This window comes from Hippichthys cyanospilos, chromosome 12, assembly GCF_059441005.1.
Source record: "Hippichthys cyanospilos isolate Australia breed blue-spotted pipefish chromosome 12, RoL_Hcya_1.0, whole genome shotgun sequence".
NCBI lineage: Eukaryota > Metazoa > Chordata > Actinopteri > Syngnathiformes > Syngnathidae > Hippichthys > Hippichthys cyanospilos.
In genome coordinates this window covers 5,768,431-5,783,292 of record NC_142380.1, presented here as the reverse complement: position 1 = coordinate 5,783,292, position 14,862 = coordinate 5,768,431, and the positions used below count along the sequence as shown (strand labels likewise).

Genomic DNA, 14,862 nt, shown 5'->3' with positions numbered 1-14,862 from the left:
AAATGCCAAGCAGAATCTGTGAAAACATCAATGACCATTTGACTGCTGCTGAATCAAACTAGGAAAATTTCTTCAAGATTGCACCTGTCGAAAACAAAAACAATCATTTGAAAGCGCTTAAGCAAGCGGGCCGAGCAGCAAAAGCTATTGAATGATTGCGCTTTTGATAATTAGATGAAGAATGAAAGCAAGCATATGAAAAGCCTTTGAAAAAAATATTCTCTCTCAAACGGAGTATTTATTCGGTAATTGCTTGGGCGCACAATTACTTCATTCTTTCAGAACCAGTGTGGTACTAAATGGCTACAATTTGGGGAATCCAATAACTTAAATGAGACAAAATCTCCCTTTTGTACAGAGATCATGGAGCAAGTAAGAGCCACAAACCTGACTGTTTGTCGCAGTGATTTTTTTTATTTCAGTAAAATCATAACTTCATACACCTGCCATTTTCGCTAGAAGTTCAATGTAAGTTTGTTGATGTTTTTTTTTCCCCCAGAACAGAACAGAACAGCCTTCAACGTCTGTTACAAGTCAGAAAGATCTCCAGAACAGAAACATTGGTATTGTGTCAAACACATGATACACATATATATATTTATATATTTCTTTAAAACAAAGCAAAAAAAAAAAAAAAGAAAAAAAACGTTCTCACCTCATGACAAGGGTCACAGTTGTGTATGGCGCCATCTTAATGTAGAAGGTGAAAAAGGGGGGGGGGGGGGGGGGGTCTTGTCATGTGTTCGAACAAGTTGATGAGTGGTCAGTCATTGGGAAAGCGGAACGCTTCAACACTTCATTAACTGCTCATCTTGGCATCATTTGTCCCCAAAGACAGGAACTTTTTTTTTTTTTTTTTGTAAGAGCCAGGCCATAATGCCAGCGTCCAATCCTGCTCTGCATGGACAATACTGTTGATGTGCGATGTTTTAGTTTTTTTTGTTTGTTTTTCTTGCTGAAATGATATTTCTATGTAGGCGTTTTAAGACAGAGGGTCAAAACAATCCAGGGCAATTAAGTGCTGTAGCTTTGTCCTTCTGGTGGCTGGGGAAGCTTCATATTTTCTTTGGACATCATAAGACGCCGTAACTCTTGAAGGACAATTTTAATGGTGTAGGAATTCTGCCATTTGGCTAATACTGGTATGCTACGCGAGTCCACCTATGAAACAAACACAAAACGCGGACAGGTGACCCCGGTTGAACTGACGCCGCGGAGGAAATCTGAGAGGAGCGCGCTTACCGTCCCGTTGGAATTATTTATCCCGTTCATGGTGATTTTTGTAACAAATCTAACAGCTGGGGCTGCTTCAGGGTACTTGGGTCCACATTCCACTTTCAGGCTGTATATCCTGTTCTCGTAATTGGTCTGTGAAGACAGGTGAGTCAAAGTGGATTTGCATTGCATACTTTTTATCCCCGCGGGGACTGCGTTCCAGGCAACGAGGTGAATATTTGCCATAAGAGGCCCTGCATGCTATATGTATGCAGGTGTGTGTGTGTTCATTGATACACTTTACCTGTGGTAGTGAGCTGCAGTACCCAACTTATTGTGGTACTGAAGCAGACAAACCAAAAAAAGGAACTGCTGCAGTGGAAGAGGAGTCATGTGGGATACAAAATAAGAGCTCCACTCTGCAGCTGCTTGTTAAGGCAGACGATGCAGGAGGGGAAAAAAAAAAAAAAAAAAAAAAAACTTACCGGTTTTGGCACACTTGGACGGTTTTAAACAACCGTGACTTCTAAAACCTCGATACATTGCCAATTCAGTTAGCATCCCAGGCTAAACATATATACATGTTTTACCAAACATACACACTTTAGACACATTGTAAACATGCTTGAACTACAACAAGAGCACCGTTTAACATATAGAAAATATTCTAAGTATTGAAGTGTCTCTGATGAACATGTAGCCAAGTGGAGAGGAATGTGATTCAGGGTTGAAACATTATTTTTAATGTTAGCTTTTTAAAACATTTGGCCTTGTCCTTATTTCCTCAACTACAGGCTATTATGTGTAAGACGTAAAGAAAGACAAAAGAAATATTGTATTTAATAACTACACAAAATATATTTAAAAAAAATAGCAGAGGAACACGGTCATGTGAGGGCATCTCTACAAACACTAAGACCCCATAAAAACAACCTTTTCAATAAGAATGAAACTAAAATTTACTGAATAGGGACACAAGATGAACGGCAATAGTGTTGGAACATCAAGGTGCCATACGGCGCAACCTTTATCCAAAGAGCAGTTCTTACTCTGGCTGGCCCGATGATCATGGCGGTCCAATGCGTGAGAGTCATGTCGTCGTCGTTCTCCAAGCCCCAGCTGACCGTGCCATCGCCGTCACCTTTCTGGCCATCCTCCAGTTCCTCCAACAAGCGGAAATTGCGGGGGACCTTAACTCCTGCCACAATCAAAAACGACACATTTAAGTTGAAACTGTATGCCGTTATATTGGAATATTGTGTAATCAATTCAAGTGAATCACTGAGGATTATACCTGCTATGACTCTAGCTGACCACCAGATGCCACTGTTGTGTATTTTATTAGGCATTGAAGCTTTGACTTTTTCCAAATCAAAATGGCAAAATCGTCACAACGCTTCATTTCTCTTATTCTGAATGAAAGGTAGTAAGCTCTTCTAAATTATTATCTTCGTCATTGTTGCCAAAGCATGGATGCACTTCATGTCCCTCAATTCATTTAGCTTGAACTTCTCCAAGACCCAACAAACGGGACTCCCCACAAGCTAAGAATTGCACATGGAAGTGTGCACATAGCAATTTTTGCTTGCAACAACCAGAGCATCTCAAAAAGAGCTTTTCATAAAGAGCTGTGCCACGGGGAAGCACAAGGATACTTGACTGCTGATTTCCTTTCAACAAAAGCTGCAGGGTAATGGCTATGACGTGGCGCTTGCAGCCCACTTAATAAGAGGGTCCCAAAGCACTCAAAGTGTCACAAGAAGGGACGTTCAAGGAACGAAATATTCTCGCTGAGGAATTTTACCACGCAACGCAGCCGCCTGACAGTTGCAGGGGGTGTTACAAATGATGATGTGCAAAGGTGACAACTCTTACAAGCTAATGATTATCATATTTGTCACCATTTTACAAAGGGGGCGAGGAGATCAACTGAATTGTCCCTAAACTTTCGCAAAAAAATTATAGGGCGGATTAAATCAAGAATGCTTTATTTCCAGTTTCCTTGCTAAAACAAGATAATGCATTCCGTACCTTAGGCATTACTGCCATCTAGTGGTACTCACAGCTTTCGGCACTTTAATACTATGTCCACAGATTTGGTAATAAATGGTATGCTTGCAAAATGATGCTTGATAATATTTAAAGAGGAATGTAACTGTAAGGCTTTCGGCAACTATGAACCTTCAGCAGTAATTTTCCGTGGCATTAATAACTTGTCAATTTCACGGTCAATCTTTTATGTTTATGGCATTAGTGGAATCACCGCATATCGTTTGGAAAATTAAGTGAACCAACAGAGGCAGAGCTCCTCTGCTCAAAGCTAAAATCTGCAAACAAATGTGACCCATATTAGGGTTCACCCAGAAAAAAAACAGATGAGATTTCAAGTCAGCATGATAAGATTTAAAGCCATCATCAATTAAAGTCATTGTGATGAGATTTAAAGTATCATGAAGAGATTAAAAGTCATCGTGCTGAGATTTAGAGTAATTGTGCAATTTAATCATCACCATGTCCTGTGAAGTGACACAATTCTATTTTTTTGTCACCATAAAACCTGTATCTGATCTTTTAATGGCAGAGTGAACGACACAGATCAGATTTTTTCAAATGCTACACAGGCCGTTTGGGTATGTGATACTAAATCCCATCCGTATCTGATCTTTTGACATGCGACTTCAGTCGCAACGGTCAGGTCGCATTCATCAAGCGGCAAACGTCACAATTCTGCACACAAAAAAAAAGCGGAAGCAGCTTGGAGAAAAACAAAAGAGAAACACGACTAGGCAAAGAAATCTGAAAATATTTAGTGTGAGGGAAAACAAAGTGTAGTATCTATGTGTGTCCTGATTTTACCAAAGATTCGGAAGTGGGCATAATCCAGCGTGAATTTAGCCAAAGTCACAAGTCAATTACTGGGAATGTAGATTAACACTGAAGTACTAAATAGAATGGATGGAGGAGCATGCATGACTAGATCTCATCATGCTGACTTCAAAAATCCTGTCTAGTCTTTTTTTTTTTGTGTGCTAGGTGACTCAAATAACGCCGTGGAAGAAAAGGACTACTTTTGTCTAAATAAAGCTCATCGCTGTCGTTAAAATGCCACCAGATGGCGCCAAAACTTTACTGCTAGCAAGGGGAAAATTCATGAATGACGAAAGACAAGTAAGCAGTGAGTGTTCCCACTTACGTCGTTTAAAAATAGAATTACTCAAACCTAGTCATCATGCGGCCTGAATTTTGAAAGTAATTATTTTATATTTACGGAACCGGGGGTGTTCGTAAAAGACCGTGGAAATTATGCTGTTATATTTTGGGCGTGCTGCTATGCTATTTTCGCCCCATGTTATTTACGCATGAGAAACAGAACACCTGACTATGCTAAACATGAAGCTGTGCCACGATCACGCTTTCTATACGGTTCGTTTCACGCCGATGAAACGGGAACGTTTTTAACAGAAAACGGCACGGGGGGGCTCTGACTATTTCCTGAGATAATGCCCAGCAACCTTGGATGGTAACACAGTTTAATCATAATCTCATTCGTGTAAACATATATTAAGACCTGATGAAGAGTAGCTGACAAAAAAATGTCAAAGGAATGTTCAGGCGAGAAGACGCCGCAATCGTCATCTGACGAGCATGAAACGAACCGCGAATAACGGGGCAAGCTAACATATTAGCCACACGAGTCGAGACGGTGGTCCGTGGACGGATACCGCTCCGGCAATATGCTCGCGGCAGTTCTTACGTCGATGACGTTTGTTTGTGGGGGAAAAAAAAAGACACGTCACCCGCCGCCTTCGCCGTTGGTTCGTGTCCGAAGCCAGACGCTGACGAGTCATCCTGTCCGGCCACAACGCCTCGGCTACGGTCTGCTCGTTAGCAAGGCGCTAGCTAGTCGCGTTGCATGGCGCTTTTCACCATTGCCTTTTTCCATTTACCGATTCTCTCGTGAGCGTCGTGAACCGGTGCGCAGCTAGGACCGACTGCCAGCTGGGGCTCGCCCGCAAAACTTCTTTTTTGAAAGCTGACTAAACGCTCGTTTGTTTGGCACACAGACCTGAGGAGGCCGCCATCTTCTTCAGCCCAGTCCAGAAGCGCGGAGAAGTGTGACGTCACTGCAAGCCGGGGAAGCCAGCGGCACCGGCGACACGCCCTCTTCCTCCGGGTTCCGCTCCATTAAGTACGACCAAAAGCAATGTACTTACTATAATAAAAAAAGTTACTTCCGGCCCTTAAACACGACATTTTCTGAGCTAATGGAATGAATCAAACATCAAAATGAAGCCGTTTTGATTCACGTTTTGCAATTTGCTGTCGATTGGAAATGACGTCACAGTTGCTTGGGGCTTCGTAACGTCCAATCGCGGTTTACCTGTTGTCTGGGTTCAGTCACGTGATATTCGCTAGCATCATCTAAAACGCCATTGTTATTTTAAAGCAATCTTTTGACCAACTGAGGCCAAATTCAGTTTGTACAGCAGCTGTTAATAAAGAAAACACATTCCAACTGTTACAAATAGTTATTTTTTGTTAGGCTCAAGTTTAACACATTTTGAGACCGGTGAAATCAGAATTTTCTCAAAATGGTACATTTTTTGTTTTTGGTGGGGTGTAGTGTCTGTCATAACCCATCTCGAGCTATGGTAATTCATCTTTCAAAAAAAAAACGAAAAAAAGAGGCCTGAGTGAGCAGCTATTTATTGCTTTAATACAGATAAGAGCATCATTGAGAAATAAGCAACACCAGTACAGCGACAATTTCCAAACAATAGCTCTAATAACAACCATTTTTTCCAAGCCAAAGTGTCAAAAAGGGGGAACTTCCGCAACATACTGAAGAGCAACAGAAACACGTTTGTATATAACAAGCCTCGCTGTATTTTACAAGTGCACGTCAAGTCAGGTCGGCGTCTCAAGCGAGGAGCCGCACCGTCTTTCCGGTGACCGTCAGGAAATCCTCATCGGTGAGGGCTCGCAGCGCCTCGTCAAATAACTCCTTGGTTACAGCCTGGGAGGCGGGCAAACCAGATGACTCAGTAACATTAAGATGAAAAATATTTCATATATATACACATTATATATCCGTTTACCGTTTCCGACTGGCCGCGGAGATCATCGAGCAGCTGCTGGTACTTGATGGCGTGTATCTTGCCCTTGGCCTGGATCAGCTTCTTGAGGGCCTGGGCCACCTCCTCCTTACGTTTACGGGCCGTGGCGCTCATGCCTGTCGGCAGAAAAGCACCTGACTAGGACACAATCACGCCATCTCGCGGATCCCACTTGATTTTTGGAGATTTGAGCAAGGCTTTTAAAGCATTGTTGCATGTAGTTTGTCAGGCTCCGTAATCTCGGTGTCAAACGTCCCTGAGACTGCGCCTTTTAACGCGGTAACAGTGGCGGCAATGTTCAAAGCTTTCATTTGATCTCGGCTCGCACCGTACATTAAGCGAGGCCAGCAACGATGGCGGGAAAGCGAAGCGGCGAGGTAACGCGAAGCCTACCCGTGGTAAGGATGGAGATGTCGACGAAGCCCGTCCTGGGGTCGGTGGCGGCCTGCTTGAGGGCCTCCCTGTGCAGCCTCTTGGCCTCCTCCACGTCGATGGGCTCCACCGTCTCGGAGAAGCGCACCTTGGCGTGGGCCTCGGCCAAGCGGATCAGGGACTCCAGCTGTCTCGGGTAAGCAGACACCATTCCTCTGCCGCTCCCTATCTTCCTCATATCCACGTAGGCCTGATACATCATAGAGATGAATTGATTGCTTGTGTTTGTTAAAAGATGCTTGGATCTTGAAAAAAATGGCATGGAGAATTTTTGTCAATTTAACGTCATCACAATCAATCTCCATCTTAAATCAAGAGCCAATCAGGATGAGGTTGTCACTTTGCAATAAGCCCTTATGTTGTTTGAATGGAAAGGCATCCCAGGAAGCTTCGCTTGACTATGTGCAAGCGATTTATTCATTCAAATCGTACGCTAAAAGCAAATGATGACACAAAAATCTTAGTTTGAAACATTGTTTTGACTTTAGGTCTGTACAATGAATCTGTTATGCAAGATTGTGTTTCGTATACATTTCAGTTCATGAAACTATGACCCAGAAATGCGGCGCATTTATTAACTTCCCGGACATACCAGTTAACTTCAATAAGGAGAAAGTATTGCCATACATTAAAGACACCTTTTTTTTTTTTAGTAGTAGCTACTGAACACTAATGTTGTTGCTCATAGTAGCTAGTTATTTCTCTGTGCATGTGTGTGTGCGCTTTATGCATTTTTTGACTGTGTTTACACTTCAATGTTCCAGTTTAAACATTCCTTGGAAATGTGTAAGATTTACCACAATTTCCCAAATATAACATGCACCTGTGTATAGGTTGCTTTCTTCATTTTGGGGCCAAATTCTGATATTGTTTATGTTGGGAACAAGGATGGAATCGGACAGTGGTTCAGTCCGTTTGCTTCTTTTATTGAAAATAACGCTATTACCTCAGCCGAAACGAGCTGCTGTTCGCCGCAACTGTGCTTGTAAGTTTGCAATTTGCACGGTTGCCGAGCAGAAGAAACAGGCGGACTCTGGTACCTCAATGAGTGCCTGGCCGGCTTCCTCGTTGAGGCGGGGGGATATGTGCGCGCGCGCATAGGCGATGTAGTCCTTCAGCACGGCCATATCCAGAAACTCCTCCTCTATCTCCTCCTCGCTCTGGTAGTAGAGCGACACCAAGTGGTGGGCCAGCCGACGGTCGTACGCCTCGTCCTGGGGGTCCAGCATCAGGAAAATCAGGTCGAACCTGATGGAAAAATTGGATTTGATTTATTGTCTTTACACCTGCACAAATAGCGCTCCGAAGAGGTCTCGGATAGGAAAAGCAAAACAAGGGATGTGGAGGAATAAACCTGGATAGCAGCGTGTGGGGCAGCTGGATGTTCTCGATGGTGGTCTTCTTGGGGTTCCACTGCGACTCCACGGGATTGGCGGCGGCCAAAACGGCGGTGCGCGCATTCAGCTGGCAGATGATGCCCGCCTGCGCTCAAAAGAGGGCAAAGGCGGTGTCATCGCCGGGCGGCGCCAAGAGCGGGAGCGGCGGGGGCGGGCGCACCTTGGCGATGGAAAGCGTCTGCTGCTCCATGACCTCGTGGAGCACGGAGCGCGTGGACTCGCTCATCTTGTCGAACTCGTCGATGCAGCAGACGCCGTTGTCGCTCAGTACCAGCGCGCCCGTCTGCAGTACCAGCTGCCGCGTCTCCGGGTCTTTGGTCACGTAAGCGGTGAGGCCCACGGCGCTGGAGCCTTTGCCGGACGTGTACTGGCCGCGGGGCACCAGGTTGTGCACGTACTGCAGCAGCTGAGACTTGCTGGTGCCCGGGTCCCCGCACAGCAGGATGTTGATCTCGGCCCGGAAGTTGCCGCGCCCCGTCTGGCTGAAGTCCTTGCGGGTGCCGCCGAAAAGCTGCAGAAGTATGCCCTGCCGCCACCGGAAGGGAAATATTTTGGAAATATTGTGCTATATCCATGTAAAGATGGGTGGAATCATATGCAAGATTGATTTCCGTTCTATAGTTTGAATTGTATGTAGGTACTATCTGTTGTGTGGAAACACTGCCATCCGATGGTCACAGTTATAACTACAGTGCTCAATTGGCTTATATCAGATAAGCATTAGTCAAGGGTGTCAGCTACCCCCCATAAAAAACGTATTTGACAAGAATTTTTATTTATTAATGTTATTACTATTTTTAAAGACAATAGTTCTCATCCAAACGGAAAAAAGTTCAAGATCTTGCACTTCCACCTAATTAACTATTAATACTTCCAACTATTTGACTGTTAAAGGGGCTGTATCATAGGAGTTCAACTTTACAATACTAAATTCTCACCCGAAACACCCACAAAGGTGTTATGTCCCTTTATGTAGGCAATTCTAAGAATTCAGCACTCTTGAGTAACTGCCCCGCCCAAACAGATGAACACGACTTACGAGAGGACCAATGACAAAAGGCTCTGTAACCAGACTGGAAGGAGCGAGAAGGTCAGGTTCCTGTTCGTTCTCCTCGCAAGAAAAAGAACCTAGTTGTCTTCCTTCCTGTTTGTTGTTTATTAAATGTTATATGTTGCCCGAATCTAACGGTTTACTTCAAAATTCCTCAGAATTCACAACGAAATAGCAAAATTATTATACCCACGTTGAATCGAATAATTTCTTTTAATTTGGGGAAAAAATATCAACCTTTTTGATTTTTCTAATGAGATTAAACAAATCAAATAAATTCCTGGTGCGTTTACCTTTTGCATTGGCAATTCAAAACTAATATGCTTTTGTTGGATAAACCAATAGGAATGAAAACTTGGTTTTTGAACCAACTGATTAAAATACTCTAACTTCAGACTTTTTTTTTTTTTTCTGACTTAAGGGCACCTTTTTGATGTCCTCGTGCTCATAGATGCTTGGCGCCAGGGCGGAGGCAAGGCGGCGGTAGACGTCGGGCTTGGCCGCAAGCTCCTTGAGGATGCGTGTGCGGTCTTCTGTGAACAGTTTCTGCTCAGACTCGTCCTCCGGGCCGTGAAGGCGTTTCTCGTCCGTCTTGCGGAAGTGAATGGCGTCTATGTGGGTTTTGTACACCGCCTTCACGTTGCTCTGCAGCGGGTTGACTCGCATGGGCACCGCCCGGTAGATTCCTGCAACCCAACGGGTACAACGGGGACTCCAATTGATACATATTTGAACTTAGTTGTAATGTTAAATGGCCATGAGGGGGCTTTTCTCTGCTGGTCAATGCAATCATTCATGGTACTGTTGTGTTAGTGCTGTCATCTAGCAATCCAAGTTTTGAAAGCATCTTATCCATTCCCATTCCTACTCACCAGTAATGTGGACCCTGTCCCCAGGCTGAACTTTGTCCACCAGATCATTGTGCGCGTACACCAGGGTGGTATGCGGCGTCTGGCCCGCCGGCATGTCTTCCGGCGACTCCTGGATCTTGATCTGTTTATGCAAGGAAAGCGACAGATGCCGTGACCCGCCCGCGCACGCGGCATCGGGCGAGGTCCACGCACCATCTGCTTGTCGGAGAAGAGCGAGCGGTTGTGAACCAGCGCCAGGCTGTGGGCGGCGTTGCAGTGGCGGCACGCGGCCGGCTCGGCGATGCGCCCGCGGTCCACCTCCACGCGTGTGCTGAAGGCGCACAGCTGGCACTGGAAGAATCCCTCTTGCATCTCGGGGATGAGCTGCGAGCTGCGGATCACCATGCCGCTGATGGTGATCAGCTGGTCGATGTCTGCGCCAAACAGGAGGCGGCGGCGTCAGGTTGAGGCGGCGGCGGCGAGACGAGGTGGCGCCGTCGGGTCCCACTCACCTTCTGGGTTGAGGGCGCGCATGTTGCGAGTCTTGACGGCGCTGTAGGGGCGCACCTGGATCTGGTATTCCAGGCCGGAGTCCGGGAAGCGCTCGAAGAAGAGCTCGTTGACCGCCATGTCGAAGGTGGGGATGACTTCCTGTCACGGGAGACGGCGTCAGCGCCGGGCACATACCAAGTATTACGTTGACGATTGGCAGCTTTGGAAATGATGGCAAATTTCAAACCTGGACAGTTTTGAGCCATAAAAATAACGACAAGCATGTGCATCATGATCTGCTTGAAGTATCGCCAGGCATAGAATTAGTCTTGGCAGCTTCCGCGAGTATCCGATGCCTAAATATAACTGTCCTGTTATCTATAGATGGTAATGCTATTCAATTAGGCCAGTGGTACCCTAATACCCCAAATTTAAGACGCACTCTTAATTTTGGTGTCAAATTCGGGTATTTTTTGTTACCATGCATAAGATGCACCAACACTTTGGCAACATCGTAAAAACTATAGCAAGGCATAATAAATATCAACTTCTGTCAACTTAATATTTTGTGTTTATATCCACAAGTGATATATTTGTTGCCCGTTAAGCACGTTTCAGATTTTCCACATTATGAGCGGTCAGTGAACGCATCGCTCGTGTTACCATTGAATCCGCTCAAGGCTGTTTTTCCGTTTCCATGCGACATGATTCGAGTTCATTTTACCATAAATACCCGAAGTTGAGCAGTAGTTTATGATTGTGCGTACATGCCAAAAGACCACAATTAATAAACGAGTCAAAGCGATTAATAGTTTTCTCTAGCCGGTGCACTCTTAATTGAATCAGCTGAAGACATCAGATCTTTTACATGATCCTCCCCATTTGAGAAATATTCCTGTGTTTACAAGGATGGACTCGGACGGTGGTTCAGTCTGCTCGCTTCTTATATTGAAAAGAATGCCGTAACAACCTCAGATAACACAAAGGGTTGTGAACTGCTACAGGAACTGAATGCTAACAGCCAATCGAAAGTAAAGGATTAATTGCTCGTGCCGACTTGCGACGGAATCTAACCTGCGGGTAGCTGACCAGCTGCCTGTAGAGCTCGGCGTCAAAGGCTCGCACGTGGCCGCAGTTGACATTGAGCACGGGCTCGCCCACCACGCTGATCTGAGGACCAAAGCTTGAGCTATGACAAATCGTCCAAGCAGAAGAAGGAGGGGCACTCAAGGTGGTTACCTCCTCCAGTTTCTGCATGTAGATGGGTTCGTTGAGGTCCAGTCCGGCGTTCTCGTCCTCCGTGCAGTTGGGGTCCACGAACCTCTGCAGGAACCTCTGTGGGCAAAGCGCGCGAGCTTCAAGAATGTCCACGCAACTTCTAGCCTTTCGTGCTCGCAAGCTCTAGTGCTTCCAAAGTGAAGTGTGCCCCTCATGGCAGAGCGGAGACCCTGAAAACAAGCTTTGCGCTTGTGTGCGGAGTGCAATTGCATGTCCATACCACCAGAGGGTACAGTGACACTCTCATAGTCAAAAGTTTGCAGTTTTAAACTTCACATTGCTATCAACAATATTTTTTTTTTTAAATACATTAATGGTTGTTTAGATTTTACAAAAATCAACACAATGTATTAGACATTTTTCTTCGGGTTAAAACATTTAAGATATCTTTGCTCCTGCGTTGCTGTTCCAGATCAATTTACTTTCATTGCTAATTATTGATTTATTTTATTAGCATCAAATGTTTCAAATTATTACAGTACAAACAATTATTTCATTTACTTTGATGCACCTTTTTATTTTAGTTTCAAACTAACCTGCAGCTGTATAAACAGTGTCCAACCATAAAGTATAGTAGATTGATTTTGCTTTTTTTTCTTTTATTAATGTTAAAATTATCTTATTTATAGTCACCATGGCGGGGGGCATATTTTTTTTCTTTCCGAGGAGATTTGCAAAAAATACTTGAAGCACTGCCTAGTTGGAACAAAGTTCTACCATAAAACAATACTTTCAAATGAAAAAGCTTTGATTGAGGGGAAAATTAATAATGCAAAACATGGTTTCAAGCAAATTGAGAATTTGCTTACCTGAAACTTTTCTTTACAGGTTCCCACATTGACGTCAGTCCCCCAGATGACCAACCTCTGACCCGCGTTGGCCTCGCTGTTCAGCGCGCCCTCGCCGCTCGGCTGCGAACGACAAACCCGTCCGAATGAAACGTCGCACTCCCTCAAACGATGTGGGCGGGGCTTACCGGCTCCGAATGAAGATCCACTTGAGGGGCCTTTCTCACGGAGCCCAGATCGGGACGCTGGCGAGCAGGGGTGCCCCTGATGCTGCTCCGGGGCGTCCCGTACACCAGAGGTGAGCTGGTGTCCATGTCATTGGGGAGCACTGTTCCCAAAAAACGTCGGGTAAGATCAAGTCTGCGTGGCGCGGCGGCGCCGCCGCTCACCTGATGCTCGGGGGCTGGAGAAGAGGGAAACGTCCTGCGGCGCCACCGGGCTCAGCAGATCGGTGGCGGGCGAGGGGGGCATGGGCATCAGGTCCCCCGTCGACGAGTCCTGGCCTCTGCGCCGCCGCGATGCCGGCGAGGAGGCCGGGCCGTCGCTGCTGGCTGCGTCACCGCCACATAAATGACTACAAGTCGGACGAAACCGTTGGCGTGCTACAACTGCGACGTACCTGCGGACAGGTCGGCGCTCTTTCCTCTTTTGCGCCCTGGGGTTGATGCTGGAGAAGACATCGTGGAGACTCGAGCTGGACACATGAAACCACCAATAAAAAGAGGAAGACTTCACACAAAGCCAAATCAAATCAAATTTGTACTTTTATTTCATATCTATCTAACTATGTAAACATATATATACTGTATGTGTATATATATATCATTTCTTTAAACCAAAACATGCCAAACATCATATTTACTGTGTTACACTGGTAATCAAACAAGAAAAAAAGTCTCTTCAAACAGCTACAATTATAAACATCTGAATAGACAAAAGTTAAAACAAAAGTTAAAACCAAGTTAAAATCAACACTGAACAAGGTCAATAGAGAATATACTATAGAAACCAATTAATAATAAAACGCTACAATAAAATGTCATTGATCAGAAATACAAACGTGCTTTGTTAAACGACATGGTAAATGACAACTACAAAATATATTATCTTTAATATTTCGTTCAAAATCTGAAATAAAATGTAAACAACTAAATGAAAAAAAAAGACACGAATATTGCGTTATTGTTTAAAGGATAACAACTACTGAATTTTGGAGGAAAACATCGTATAGCACTTCATTATGACACAAAAATAAGGTTTTCAATGTAAATTAACATTTTAGGGGTTTTGGGACTTGACATTGAATTGAAATCAAAATGCTACTTCAATATGCGGTCAATACGTTGTCATAAGAGTCATCTCATTGCGATAAAAATCCAAACACGAAAAATCTACTATACGGTTCACACAATCATCCAGTGCGTGCTTTACTTGTAAAGTGCTAATCGAACAGTTGACAGCATGTTTGCATGGGAAAAGTTCGATTTCCACCATTTTCCACACGAGGCTGCAGAAAAAACAATACATTCGCGGCTTCGGCGTTGCAACGACCGAACAATGGCGGAATGTGCACGGCAAGCTTAGAGGATGTGCTGACTGACTTGGACGGGGAGTCATTCGACTAGAAAATAAAATAAAAACAAGAAGTAAAACACTTCTTACCACTTTTAACCTACGCGTCGATCGACTCGGTGGAGAAGATCGCTACAGTGGCGCCAAACTGTGTGTGACGTACTTTTCGCGGGTACTTTCGACCAATGAGGCACCAAAGTTTCTTGCGCGTTTCCGGTTGGATCGACTACTATTAGGGGTGGATTTGATTGCGGATGTTGTCCTTATCACTGTCAAATTGGCGTTTAAGCCCGTACGTCTACACGCAATGGATTTTAAATTTACAACTCACGTCTTAATTGATCATATTTGATAGCTATTACTCACAATTTATGTTATTTAAATAAATCTGGTAATATGCGGATTCCACGGTCTCATTTGGTTTGGTCCAAACGGGTTCGCTTGTTTGCTAGGCTTCATCTTTATAAGTCTTTCCTTCGCCATGATTATTTAGACATTTCTCACCTTATCGAAATAATGTAACTAATTGATATTGAGATTGACATGTATTTATTTTTGTATTTAAATAGTACTCTGTGTCATCAACCTTGCAACTGTGCACATTTACCACGCGATGGCGCCATTTTCATTGTTGAATTCCATACGTCTAAAAGATGTGCTTGTTATTAT

The 14,862-nt window shown here is 44.4% G+C and overlaps 2 protein-coding genes across 3 annotated transcripts; both read right to left on the bottom strand.

The window, feature by feature from the left end:
• Positions 1–392: 392 nt before the first annotated feature.
• Positions 393–5,441, bottom strand: ube2v2 (ubiquitin-conjugating enzyme E2 variant 2). 2 transcript variants are annotated; one of them, XM_088430087.1, is made up of 4 exons: positions 5,282–5,441; positions 2,265–2,413; positions 1,243–1,368; positions 393–1,161 (listed from the first exon to the last, which is right to left on the bottom strand). In XM_088430087.1, exons 1-4 carry the CDS (start codon positions 5,295–5,297, stop codon positions 1,015–1,017), a joined length of 438 nt encoding a protein of 145 aa, XP_088286213.1. In that variant the 5' UTR covers positions 5,298–5,441; the 3' UTR covers positions 393–1,014. The 2 variants fall into 2 exon arrangements, with proteins under 2 accessions (XP_088286213.1, XP_088286212.1); XM_088430086.1 differs by lacking the exon at positions 5,282–5,441 and adding an exon at positions 2,510–3,566.
• A 463-nt stretch (positions 5,442–5,904) lies between these two features.
• On the bottom strand, positions 5,905–14,359 carry mcm4 (minichromosome maintenance complex component 4). Its single transcript, XM_088429527.1, has 17 exons — positions 14,284–14,359; positions 13,241–13,315; positions 13,011–13,172; positions 12,810–12,949; positions 12,643–12,744; positions 11,795–11,890; positions 11,630–11,725; positions 10,576–10,714; positions 10,277–10,497; positions 10,085–10,205; positions 9,639–9,898; positions 8,322–8,687; positions 8,119–8,246; positions 7,805–8,012; positions 6,726–6,954; positions 6,315–6,448; positions 5,905–6,232 (listed from the first exon to the last, which is right to left on the bottom strand). Exons 2-17 carry the CDS (start codon positions 13,299–13,301, stop codon positions 6,137–6,139), a joined length of 2,559 nt encoding a protein of 852 aa, XP_088285653.1. The 5' UTR covers positions 13,302–13,315; positions 14,284–14,359; the 3' UTR covers positions 5,905–6,136.
• Between the last annotated feature and the right edge of the window lie 503 nt (positions 14,360–14,862).